Source organism: Dunckerocampus dactyliophorus, chromosome 2 (assembly GCF_027744805.1).
Source record: "Dunckerocampus dactyliophorus isolate RoL2022-P2 chromosome 2, RoL_Ddac_1.1, whole genome shotgun sequence".
Lineage (NCBI taxonomy): Eukaryota > Metazoa > Chordata > Actinopteri > Syngnathiformes > Syngnathidae > Dunckerocampus > Dunckerocampus dactyliophorus.
Window position 1 is genome coordinate 527,672 of NC_072820.1, and position 13,326 is coordinate 540,997.

At 46.7% G+C, this 13,326-nt stretch overlaps 2 protein-coding genes across 2 annotated transcripts; one reads left to right on the forward strand and one right to left on the reverse strand.

Annotated features, from left to right (window-relative positions):
- Positions 1-4,283: 4,283 nt before the first annotated feature.
- LOC129177061 (myelin regulatory factor-like protein) lies at positions 4,284-11,251 on the forward strand. Its single transcript, XM_054767781.1, has 21 exons — positions 4,284-4,661; positions 4,751-4,844; positions 4,915-4,970; positions 5,176-5,407; positions 5,456-5,638; positions 5,697-5,892; positions 5,960-6,036; positions 6,105-6,215; positions 6,369-6,471; positions 6,540-6,740; positions 6,802-6,910; positions 6,975-7,084; positions 7,142-7,287; positions 7,348-7,494; positions 7,575-7,642; positions 9,597-9,785; positions 9,847-9,931; positions 10,005-10,079; positions 10,153-10,264; positions 10,351-10,422; positions 10,506-11,251. The coding sequence occupies exons 1-21, from the start codon at positions 4,571-4,573 to the stop codon at positions 10,593-10,595; spliced, it is 2,547 nt and encodes an 848-aa protein (XP_054623756.1). The 5' UTR covers positions 4,284-4,570; the 3' UTR covers positions 10,596-11,251.
- cradd (CASP2 and RIPK1 domain containing adaptor with death domain) lies at positions 9,637-13,273 on the reverse strand. The gene is made up of 2 exons (XM_054759747.1): positions 12,794-13,273; positions 9,637-10,988 (listed from the first exon to the last, which is right to left on the reverse strand). Exons 1-2 carry the CDS (start codon positions 13,134-13,136, stop codon positions 10,693-10,695), a joined length of 639 nt encoding a protein of 212 aa, XP_054615722.1. The 5' UTR covers positions 13,137-13,273; the 3' UTR covers positions 9,637-10,692.
- Positions 13,274-13,326: the final 53 nt, after the last annotated feature.

Sequence of the window (13,326 nt, forward strand, 5' to 3'; positions counted from 1 at the left end):
CCACGGTGTAAGAAGGAGAGGTTCCGCAGGTCCTTCATACCGACCCCTGTCAGGCTCTACAACACCTGCACCACCTGAACCATGTTGTAGTCACTATGTATTCTTTACTTGTGTATCTTGCTTGCTACTGTAACAAGTGAATTTCCCTGCTGTGGGATTAATAAAGTACTACTACTACTACTACTACGACAGGTAAATGTGGTAATACTGTACATATATATGCTAATACGTGACCTGCTTGAATGACTATCGCCCTATAGCACTCACTCCTATTGTAATGAAGTGCTTTGAAAGAATAGTCATGACCCACATCGAATAGAGCATCCCGGCAACTGTGGACCCTCTACAGTTTGCATATCACCAGAACCAGTCCACAGATGATGCAGTCAACACTGCCATCCACACAGCCCTTTCTCACCTACAGGGCCAGGACACATATGTCAGAATGCTATTTATAGACTATAGCTCTGCTTTTAATACAGTCAGCCCCCACAAACTCACAAATAAGCTCCTCACACTTGGCCTGTCACCCTCCCTCTGTAACTGGGTGTTTAACTTTCTAACAGGCAGGCCCCAGTCAGTCAGAGTCCACAATCGCACATCCAGCTCAAGAATTGTGAGCACTGGGACCCCACAGGGGTGTGTGCTGAGTCCGCTCCTCTACACGCTCTTCACCTACGATTGCGTGGCCTCCCAGAACAACACCAGCATCATTAAATTTGCGGATGACACTACAGTCATCGGCCTGATCACTGGTGGTGTTGAAACATCATACAGAAGAGAGGTGGAGGACCTCATAGCTTGGTGTTGTGATAACAATCTCCTTCTCAATACAGAGAAGACTAAAGAGATGATCATCGACCCAAGAACAAGGGAAAAGGAGCCGCATAGACCCCTGTTTATTGATGAGACTGAGGTGGAGAGGGTGAAAACCTTCAAGTTCCTTGGCACACACATCAGCGAGGACCTCACCTGGTCTCACAACACCCAACAAATTCTGAAGAAGTCCCAAAGGAGACTGTACTTCCTGAGAAGACTGAGGAAATTTGGCATGTCCACCACAATCCTGAGTTGCTTCTACAGATGCACTATGGAAAGTGTCCTTACCGCCTCCATCACTGTTTGGTACGGTAACTGTACAACACGTGATAGGAAGGCACTCCAGCGGGTGATCAAGACCTCACAGAACATTGTTGGGGCAGCCCTCCCCTCACTGCAAGACATTTATAAAACTAGAGTCCTACGAAGAACACACAACCTCATCAAGGACAGCACACATCCACAACACTCATTATTCACACTCCTACCGTCAGGCAGACGCTACAGGAGTTTGAAGTCCAGGACCACAAGGCTGGCAAACAGCTTTTACCCACAGGCCATCAGGCTTCTCAACGAAGCACTCACACACGCCGCACGCAACACACGCACACACTCATAGCACTTTTATTTATTTATTTGTATTATTTATTTGTATTAATGTCTCTTCTGTTGTTGTTGCTTCATTTATTGGTATTTATGTTTCTGATGTTCTTATTCTTTTCTTGTGTTTTCTTTCTTTTCTTGAATGAACAGAATAAAAATTTCATTGCATAGTAGAACTGCCAGTTTTACCATGCATATGACAATAAAACTCAATCTTGAATATACATAAACATGCTAATATAGGTAAATATGGTAATGCTGTACATACATATGCTACTATGCGTCTGTGTAGGCTCTCAGTCGTACAGGAGTTGTCCATCGAGGGAAAGGCTTCTTGAGACGTCATCTGTACTTCTGTGAAGAAGGTGTCGGACGTTTCGCTCCTCATCCGAAGAGCTTCGTCAGCGAACTAACAAGTGCTGGTAGCCTAGGCCTTAAATACAGTAAGAGTGGGCGGAATTGGTGTGCCAACACCCTCCTCCTATTGGTTTCTTACACTAAGACTGGGAGGAGTTGTGGTATAATCCTCTCCTCCCATTAGCACCTCCGATAAAAGGGAAGTGTCGCTCCCTGAGTTGGGTATGAACAACTCTGATACTGGCTCGTTAGCATCTATTGTTCTGGCTCGGCCCTGGCTCCACCTCATTTGCAAGACTAAGAACTGTGGGTTTTGGTCTCAGTAACCTGCTGAACACAGGGTCCAAATTAAACCTCAAACCACCATTCCGATTCAATGATGGGTTCTGTTGTTTGACAAAAATAGCTTCCTTTACTCCTCATCTTTACAGTGGATGGAATAGACCACATTGCTCTGTTTCTGGTTTGGAGCCTTGTCTTTAGGATGCACTCTTTTTTGTCTCAGGGTATTTACTGGTTTGAAATAGGTAGGAATTTTGTGTTGCCATAAGATCCTCTGGAGTTTTTCGGAGACCCCCGCTACATAAGGGACTACCACTCCTCTCCTTTTTGCTTCTGTGGGCTTTTGGGTTTCTTTCCCTACTCTCTTCTTTTGACATTTGTTAAAAGCCCACCGTGGGTACCCACAGGTTGAGAGCGCTCTCTGGACATGTTGTGTCTCCTTTTTCTTTCCCTCAGCACTAGTTGGTATTTGTTCCGCTCTATGTTGGAGGGTCCTAATAACCCCTAGTTTATGTTGTAGTGGATGGTTTGATTCAAAAAGCAGGTATTGGTCAGTGTGTGTGGCCTTTCTAAAGACCTCTGTACGTAGCTGTCTGTCCTCTCCTATAATTACCTTGCAGTCTAAGAAGGCTAGTTGGTTCTCTTTAGTGTCCTCACGAGTAAATTTGATATTGGTGTCCACCGCATTGATGTGATCTGTGAAAGACTGAATTTCCTGTTTTTTGATTATGACAAAGGTGTCATCCACGTATCTAAACCAGTGCCTTGGTTTTGTCCCTGAGAAGGATGTGAGAGCCTGTTTCTCCATCTCTTCCATGTACAGATTCGCCACTATGGGTGAGACTGGTGAGCCCATAGCACAACCATGAATTTGTCTGTAGAATTTCCCTCTAAACTGAAAATATGTAGTGTTAAGGCAAATTTCCAATAATTGGCAGATGTGGTCAGCACTAAGTTTTGTTCTCCGATGCAGAGTTGAGTCCTCGAGCAGTCTCTTCCTCACCACCGAGACTGCTGCTGAGGTGGGGACAGATGTGAAAAGTGAAGTCACATGATAAGACACCAAAGTTTCCTCTGGCTCCAATCTGAGGTCTTTGATGATGCTCCAATAAAGGCTTTATCAACATCGCAGGGACAATTCTAGTGGTCCTCAATCAGCAGTACATCTACACCTTAAAGCAACCAATCACTCTTTTCAGGACAGCGAGGTAAAGATTTTGGCCAAAGAAAACAGATGGTTTGAAAGAGGAGTAAAGGAAGCTATTTTTGTCAAACAACAGAACCCATCATTGAATCGGAACGGTGGTTTGAGGTTTAATTTGGACCCTGTGTTCAGCAGGTTACTGAGACCAAAACCCACAGTTCTTAGTCTTGCAAATGAGGTGAAGCCAGGGCTGAGCCAGAACAATAGATGCTAACGAGCCAGTATCAGAGTCGTTCATACCCAACTCAGGGAGCGACACTTCCCTTTGATCGGAGGTGCTAATAGCAGGAGAGGATTATACCACTACTCCGCCCAGGCTTAGTGTAAGGAACCAATAGGAGGAGGGTGTTAGCACACCAATTCCGCCCACTCTTACTGTATTTAAGGCCTAAGCTACCAGCACTTGTTAGTTCGCTGACGAAGCTCTTCGGATGAGGAGCGAAACGTCCGACACCTTCTTCACAGAAGTACAGATGACGTCTCAAGAAGCCTTTCCCTCGTTATGCTACTATTATACATAGACATGCTAATATAGCACATATACATTCATATAGTACATACACATGTACTATACATAGACAAAGTAATACCGAGCACAAACAAATTCATATAGTACATAAATGTGGTAATATTATACATAAACATGCTAATATTGTACATGAGCATGGTAATATTGTACATAAACAAGTTCATATAGCATATAAGCATGCTACTATTATCCATAAACATGCTAATACTGAGCATAAACAACTTACTATAGTACAATTGCACACTAAAATTATACATAAACATGCTAATATTTTACATCAACATGTTGAACGTGTGCTAGTTGACCATTTTTAAAAACAGTAACAGAAGAAGGATATTAGGCATTCATCAGCACCTTTGACCTTTTTAAACGTTCTTGATATGAAGGCTAATCACAGAGAGAGAGAGAGAGAGAGAGAAAGGTGTGTAAGACAGCTACTTCCTGTTCAAAGCTCAAAGTCCACCTGACACACACACACACACACACACACACACAGCAGGACAGGAGAACCTTGTCATTGCTTCCAGCACAGACATTAGAAGAAGAAGAAGGTGTTCGCATCCACATGTAGATGTCCAAGTTCCCACATGGATAGTACCTGTAGTACCTGAGGCCCGGCAGGAGGAAGGACCCCCCTAGCCCGCCCCGGACAGCCAGCGGACCCAAGCAGGCGCGGCCATCTTGGACTGACAGCCGTAGGCGGGTGAGCTAGAAGACTGGTTTCTTAGCTTGGCCTGGTCTCCTGCTCTCCAGAACATTTTGTGAGTAGAAGTGAGATGACATGTGCTCCTCCTCAGCGCCCCCAGCTGGCCAGCATGGAGCCTCACGTTCACGGCGAGAAGGAGGCGCTGCAGGAGTTCTTTGGCGGTGAGAGTCGGCCCCGCTCCTTCTAAGAACCTGCAGAGTTCCGAGAGGAGGCGTGGTTGTCTTGATGGGGGTCATGTGGTCCTACGCAGGTTGGGACGTGAGTCGTGTTCTGGACAGTTCTGTTGCCGTGGATACCAGCATCCTGGAGCGCTACCTGTGCAGCGACTCAGACCCGAACACTTTGTGAGCGAAACCGAGCGTCACAGCGCTCAAACGAGTCTCTGACGTGTCTTTGTCTTCTTCCATCTTCTAGTGTGCTTCCCGACTCTCCTCCTGACTCGCAGGCGTGCTCTCCTGAGCAGATACCAGGTCAGCTGCTCACTCACTAAAACACAACCTGTCTGCTCATGCTAACTTTAGCGTTAGCACCATGTGACCAGGTCAGCTGTTAGCTCGTTAAAGCACAACTTGTCTGCTAATGCTAACCTTAGCATTAGCACTTCTGACAAGATTGGTGGATCCAACCAGCCGATGGCAACAAGGCAGCTTGCTAACTCCACCACCCTCTCTGTAGACCCCGCCTACATCTCGACTGACCTCCCGCTGACCCACGACCCCGCCTTGGGTCTGGTTAGGTGTGTGTCCACAGCGGCCCCATCCCCACAGCACTCAGGCAGAGTCTTGCTGCACTTGCATCGACATCATCTTCCTTTGCCGCCAACGCACGACTACAATATCACCTGGGCCACTTCCGCCCCGCCCCCTGCCTCGTGCCTGCTAGGCTCCGCCTCCGCACTGAGGACCAGGTGAGTCTTGATTGATTGACAGAGACAACAGGAAGTCTTCCCGTTCAGTTCGCCCGACAGTAAAAGGCGACGCCGACGAAGTGGCTCAGAGGACTCGTCGGCGGGACCGGAGTCGGCATGCGATGACGGGGATGCGGTTCCCCGAGGACATGGTCCGAGCGGCTCGTTGACGTGGGACAAATTCCGTCCAAACGAGTGGAACGCCGCCATGGACGCCAGCTACCAGACGCTGTGAGTCGTCATCTTCCGCTTGTGGCCGTGCGCCCAGCTGACGTGGACTCGTCCCCAGGTGTCCCCCCGTCTTCCTGGTGGACACGGACAAGGGCTTTCACTACTCGCCGGCCGACGACGCTTTCATCTGCCAGAAGAAGAACCACTTCCAGGTCACGGTTCACGTGGGCGTGGCTACAGAGCCTCGCTTCGTGCCCACGCCCCGTGGTGTGCAGCAGGTGGACCACTTCCTCATCAGAGTGTTCGGGGTCAAGGTGCGTGAGAGCGTCACATGAGCTGATGCTAACCTTAGCACTAACGTCTAACATCTCTTCCTCGCAGCTGGAAGCTCCCGAGCGTCATGTGACCATCGAGCAGTCGCAGGCCGACCGCAGCAAGAAACCGCTGCAGCCCGTCAGGTGGGTGAGGCGGAGCAGGGCATGGCGGGCCAGCGGACCGCAGTGTGATAGTTGTTTGATTCCCGTAGGGTGGCACTGAGCGGCGGGGGGGTCAGCAAGGTGACACTGGGCCGCCTCCACTTCAGCGAGACCACTGCCAACAACATGAGGAAGAGGGGACGACCCAACCCGGACCAGCGGTGCGTGTTGGTGTGCGTTTGTGCTAACTGTGCGTGCAAGCTAACTGTGTGTGTGTGTGTGTGCTACCTGTGCGTGCGTGCTAACTGTGTGTATGCTCTCACTGTGTGTGTGTGCGCTAACTGTGCGTGCAAGCTAACTGTGTGTGTGTGCAGGTATTTTCAGATGGTAGTTGGCTTGTACGCCGCCATCAGAGAGGAAGAAGAGGAGAAGTCCTTCCTCATGGCCGCCCTCGTATCAGAGAAACTCATTGTCAGGGTAAGCGCTCACGCCGCCACGTGCACCACGTGCCACTCATGTGTACCACGTGCCACTCACGCACGCAGGCGTCAAACCCGGGTCAGTTTGAGACGGACAGCGACACCTTGTGGCAGTGCGGGGCGGTGCAGGACGCCGTGGTCTGTCACGGCCGCGTGGGCATCAACACGGACGCCCCGGAAGAGGCGCTGGTCGTCCGCGGCAACGCCACCGTGACAGGCAGCCTCATGCGGCCGTCAGACCGGCGGGCCAAGGAGAACATCCAGGAGGTGGGACAGGAAGTGAGCTGGTGCTGTGGTCAGCTGATCCGAGAGAACGTGTGCTTGGCAGGTGGACCCGGAGAAGCAGCTGAGGACCATCACGCAGATGAGACTGGTGGAGTTCGACTACACGCCTCAGTTCGCCTCCAGCATGGGGATAGACCACACCCACCAGACAGGTGAGCGCCGCCCCCTCCCATGTGCACGCCAAGATGGAGGACGGAGTGACGCCTGGTCTTTCAGGTCTCCTCGCTCAGGAGCTGAAGGAGCTCCTGCCGGCGGCCGTCAAGGAGGTGGGCGAGGTGACATGTGGCGACGGCCAGAAGATCGCCAACTTCCTGGTGGTGGACAAGGTACGTGCCGACTCCACCCCCTCGGTGTCAGAGGCGCTTATCCTCTTCCTCCCTCAGGAGCAGATCTTCATGGAGAACGTGGGTGCCGTGCAGCAGCTCTCCAAAATGGCCGACAACCTGGAGAGCCGCGTCACCGAGTTGGAGGTGTGGAAGCGACGCCTCGCCAAGCTCAAGAGCCTGACGGGAAGCCTGCGCTCCACCAGGTAGCTCCTCCTCCTCGCCTCAGCCTGCTTCAGAATAAAAGCTGCCATGCTTCCTGTCAGCACCGCGTCCGGGAAGGAAAGCGTCGCGTCCAACTCCCGCGCTTTCGACGCGCCGACAAAAGCGTCGGCCACGCGTGGCGGCCGTTGTGCGCCGCACGGAACCTTCCAGGCGTGCGTCTTGACGCTGTGCATCGCTGTGGCCGTCTGGTGAGCTACGACATCACTTCCTGTTTGCCTTCCCAGCCACTATGACCTCCGTGCGTGCGTGTGTGTGTGCGTGTGTGTAGCCTCATCACCATCGGCGCCCTCTACCTGCTCAGCCAATCACAGCACAGCAACACGTCTGCCGGATCAGGTGAAAACGACACAATGACTTAAAAAAAAAAAACGTTTGAACATTTCAGAAAAATGTAATTACTTTTATTTTTTTTAAGTGTAAAAAAAGAGAGAAGAAAATAAAAAAAATAAAATTTGAAATACTGAAAAAAAATATTTTTTTTTACTTTCATTCAATAAATGTAATAAATTCAGAAAATAGAAATCCAAATGTAACTACTTTTCTTTCATTAAAAATGTTAGTAGTAGTAGTAGTACTTTATTAATCCCACAGCAGGGAAATTCAGCAAATTAAATTTAATTAAATTTAAAATTAAAAGTTAAAATAAGAAAATAAAACATTTTCATTACTTTTATTTAATTAAAGAAAATTAAATACAATTTCATTTACTTTTATTTCATAAATACAAATATAGAAAATAAAAATACACAAATAACATTTAATTTGACAAAAAGTTGAAAAAAATTGAATTTAAAATTTGTGAACATGTAAAAAAAAAAAGAAAATTTATATTACTTTTAAACAAATGTACAAAATAACAATTAAATTAATTTTAATTCACAAAAGTCTGTTTATTTTTTAAAATAAACTTTTTAAAAAATAAAAATGTAAAAAAATATTACTTTTAATTGAAAAAATATTTTTTAAATTAAATTCACATTTGAATATAATAACATTTGAATTACTTAAAAAAATTAGAACAAATGAAAAATACTTTTAATTTAAAAAAGGAAAAAAAAGGAAAAAATGTAAACTACTATTATTTAATTTAAAAAATCTGAAAAATAAAAATACAAATGTAATTACTTTCATTTAATAAATACAAATATAGAAAATAAAAATACGCAAGTAACATTTAAATTGCTTTTAATTCAAGTAAAAAAAAATTGAATTTAAATTACTTAAATTACTATTACAATAAAAAATGCGTCTGTGTAGGCTCTCAGTCGTACAGGAGTTGTCCATCGAGGAAAAGGCTTCTTGAGACGTCATCTGTACTTCTGTGAAGAAGGTGTCGGACGTTTCGCTCCTCATCCGAAGATCTTCGTCAGCGAACTAACAAGTGCTTAATTTGGACCCTGTGTTCAGCAGGTTACTGAGACCAAAACCCACAGCTCTTAGTCATGCAAATGAGGTGGAGCCAGGGCCGAGCCAGAACAATAGATGCTAACGAGCCAGTATCAGAGTCGTTCATACCCAACTCAGGGAGCGACACTTCCCTTTGATTGGAGGTGTTAATAGCAGGAGAGCATTAGACCACAACTCCTCCCAGTCTTAGTGTAAGGAACCAATAGGAGGAGGGTGTTGGCACACCAATTCCGCCCACTCTTACTGTATTTAAGGCCTAGGCTACCAGCACTTGTTAGTTCGCTGACGAAGCTCTTCGGATGAGGAGCGAAACGTCCGACACCTTCTTCACAGAAGTACAGATGACGTCTCAAGAAGCCTTTTCCTTGTTCAATAAAAAAAAAAAAAAAAAAAAAAAAAAAAAAATTCAATTTAAATTTGTGAACATGGAAAAAAATAAAAATGTATATTACTTTTAAACAAATGTACAAAATAAAAATTAAATTACTTTTAATTAACAAAAGTTTTAAAAATATATATATTTTGTAATTGTCTAATTTTTTTTCATAAACTTAAAAAAAAACATTTCAAAAAAATTATTTTTAATTCAAAAAATATAAAAGTTAAATTGACAAAATATGTAACATTTGAATTACTTAAAAAACTGAAAAAAATAAGAACAAAATGGTATTACTTTTAATTAAAAAGATGTAAAAAAAAGAAAAATGTAAACTACTTTTATTGAATAAAAAATTAAATCAACAAAAAACAATTTTAATTACTTTTATGTCATTCAAAAGTATATAAATAAATACAATGTGGATGTTTTTTTAAATTAAAATTTAATAAAAAACATAATAAAAAACAAAAAACAAAACAATTCTTTCACTCTCCTTTCATTAAGCTCCACCCACCACCCCCACTGCCCCCCCGGCGCCCTGGCCCCCCGATGTGCACTTCTGTGACCTGCTCTACTGCGACACGGTGTACTGCTGCCCCTCGCCAGCAGTGGGCCGCCGTGACACCAACCTCACCTCCAGCCAATCGGACGTGGCCAACGACTTTTTCCAGAAGTTCCTCAGCGCCAAAGACTGTAAGCTCTTTAAAGTCCCACAGCTTCACCAGGACGTTCTCACAGTGTGTGTGTGACTCAGGGACAAACACCAGCATGACGTCTTTCATGATCAAAGAGAACCAGCAGGTGATTGACAGGCGCTACTGTGTGAGAGACGAGTGCGGGTAAGTGTGACCGAAAAAAACCTCTCCCAACATCCGCAGCTCCGCCTACGACCTTGACGCACGTCCTCTTCAGACCCGACAGGTTCGTCTTCCAGGTCCCCATCAGCCCGTTTGTGCCCGTCAACATGCGAGTGACGCTCCTCATGAAGTGAGCAGCTAGCTTAGCTTCCTCACATTGGCAGATGACCTGTCCTTGACCTGTCCTTGTCTGCTTTGGACAGTTCCACACAGCTGCTGGTCGTCCACCTGTGTGCTTTCCAGGAGTCGTCCACGTGCACCAGCGTGCACAACAGAAGCCACGCCAGTGCCGGCAGATACCCATCAAACACTCAGGTCAAAACTAGCTGAGTCATCGCTCCCTCCAGTGGCTGCTGTTATTACTGCACAATCAACGTGTGTGCGTGTGTGTGCGTGTGCAGGGGGAGCACGAGTGGCCTCTGCACGTCGCTCGTCTTCATCACAGCTCCTATCACTTCCGCTCCACGGTGGCCGTAAGAATGACACACACGTCTCCTTCGTCCTTTTTATTCTCGGACGGAGAGGTCACGTGACCAAAGTCTCGTCTCACGTGCAGGGTCAAGCCGACTGCAGCACCGACCATCACTTTGGGGGGGCGCTCTTCACAGACTACCACTTCTACTTCTACCGACGCTGCGCCGGCTGAGTGAATGAGTGTAAAAGATGTCGTAGCTCAGTGTGTATATATATTAAAAGACTACATCCACCTCTTGTGTCGCCTCGGTGAGGGACAGCGCAACGTCTCACAGCAGGACGTCTTTCAGGACGGACGGGTGGACGCCGGTCACCTGTAGGCTTTGCTCCAGTCTGCTCAAGGTGGCGCGCTTGCCCTCGGATCGTCTCCATTGCAGCAGGGCAGCCAGCGCGGCGTCGTGACAGCTGAGGGCGTGATCGGCCCGGCAGCGAAACAAGGCGGTGGCCGAGAAGCCCAGGTCCATCAGCACCGCCTCCCACTCGCCGCCCAGACGGGACGCCAGACGTGACAGCTCACGGTCCGAAGGAACTTTCTCTCCGAGCGGGCGAGGAAGACGCCACGCGTCTGAGTGTAACGGATGAAACAGGGCGGGTTACATGAGAACAAACGTGAAGAAAGCGTGACATATCTCAAATAACTAACAAATAAGACACGTCACTCATCCCTCCGTGTTTCATTTAAGTAGCTTTCAAAATAGCTAGACAGTATCCACGCTTTTTTGGTGGTTATTTTCCGTTGACCCTTATTTTCAAACGCTAATGTTTTGTCAAAAGATATTAAAATACGTCTGGCAGAACAAGCGTCTAACTTGCTGACACAAACTAGCAAAAACGCCGGTGCTTGGGGACGGCCAATCACAGGGCTAGCAAAAAAAAAAAATAGGGTGAGCCAATCGATGAGCTTGTGTGCGGTCTAACGAGAACCAGCCTTCTACTTGAGCGGCCGTTTTCCGCTTAGTCCTCATGCTTGACACGTCTCTTTTCAGCATAGCCTCACATTGGGCCTCATTCACGAAACGTTCTTACGCACAAATGTGTTCTTAAAGCCTTCTTACGAAGATTTTTGGCATTCACGAAACGTGTTCTCAACTCCCAGTTCTTAGATCTAAGAACAAATTCTACAAACGCTCAGGAGGACTCTTACGCACAAGCAAAGCTTGCACTTTCAATGCGCAATCGCCCTCATGATGGATTTTGCAACCTGATCCCAAAAATGTAGTGCAAATAAAATATCCCAACAATGATTTATCATAAAACAACTCAAATATACTCCATGGATAAATATACTGTATATTCAAATCCCAATTCATCAAAAAAAAGGCTGGCTGGACGTGCGCTGCGCAGAGAGAGAATGTAAAGGGACCATTAGATTTATTTGCTGAAAGCCACCAATATTTGATGTCCCGCTTCAGGCTTCAGGCTTCCCTCTCTGTTCTTGCAGGTGTTCAGGATCATCAGAATAACATCGCAATGAAACGTGGTGTGTCTATTGCGCACGGAGCACCCCCAGATAACGACATGCGCCCCCAGCCACGTCTTGAGCCAGAGCACGGGGCTGCTGTATTAATTAGGCAGCGTCTAATCAAATGTAACCACAGAAAAAATACATTGTCACACACAAACTATGTATTTTGACTTTATTTTTCCATCATGATTGTGTAAATATTTTCTAGAGTTTCCGAAATGGTTTGGTTTCTGATTGATGGCCCGCCTCCCGTTTCCTCCAGATCCCTCCGATGCAGTCCAATCTTTTTTTTTAGTCTACTTTAAGTCAAAACACTTCTTTTTAACCTCTGCGGTGGTGCGTTTCTCCGTGGAAACGGCATTTATGTTTCCTGCAATGGTGCTCCATGCCGACTCTTTTTGGATGGCCTGATGACCGGTGGATACACGTGAAAATAAGGTGGTCTTGTGTTCGCTCACTCCTTGTAAAAGCACCTCTATTTCAGTACAATTGAAGTTTTTCTTTCGTTTGTTGTCCAGCTGCTCCTCAGTCTTGCCCTTGCGCGTTGCCATCTCCGCCTCCAGCTGCCTGTTGCGCACGGCACATTTTTTACCTTATATAGGAAATAATAGGCGGTGACCTATGCAAATTAGGCCTTACATGCACGGGCATCGCAGTTGGCATTCATCAACCTAAGAACACCGGGGCGAACGATTATCCCTACTTAAGAACGTGTTGTGAATGTGGCGCAGTTTCCAACCCGCGCCTTCTTAAGAAGACTTTTAAGAAGATGTTCGTGAATGAGGCCTATTGTTTCTAAAACTACAGGGGACCAGAACTGCCTTCTGAAAAAGTGAAGAGTAGACGTCCCCTCTGTCCTATTTCTACATTAAACGAGGCGAATAAGCTAGTACATTACGTCAGACCTTCATGTCCACTGGGCGGCGATGTTTCTCCGTGACTTGTACACCAGGCTCCAGTTTCAGTTCGGGCTCGCAGATCCTGGAGCAGACGGTCTCGGAGCCAGCTGAATTCGAAGTCCAAAGCTTGCAGGAAGCAGTGGAAAGCTCGTGGGCCGCGGTTCGGCAAAATGTCCAGCAGCTTGAGACTTCTCTTCCGGTCTGTGCTTTGAGACTGGATTTCTTCTACCTGCGCCCCTGTTAAAATGGCCTCCTGGTACAAGAACGGAAGGATGGTGTCGCTGACAAGCAGCTCCTCGCACAGGACCAGTCTGTGGTTCCTCAGCAGGTCTTTGTGAATAACATCCATGTAGCAGGCTCTGGTTCTTCAGCGAGTCTTCCCGTGTGAAACACTAGCACAACCACCGCCACTCAATGGTATTGTGTCGGACCAAAAACAAGGAGGCGGAACTAATTACACTTCCTGGTCCGAACATTAGCTTCATTTGGGTGTTTTACAAACGTGCACATTTGAAACAAACAAACGTTTAACAAGGAAG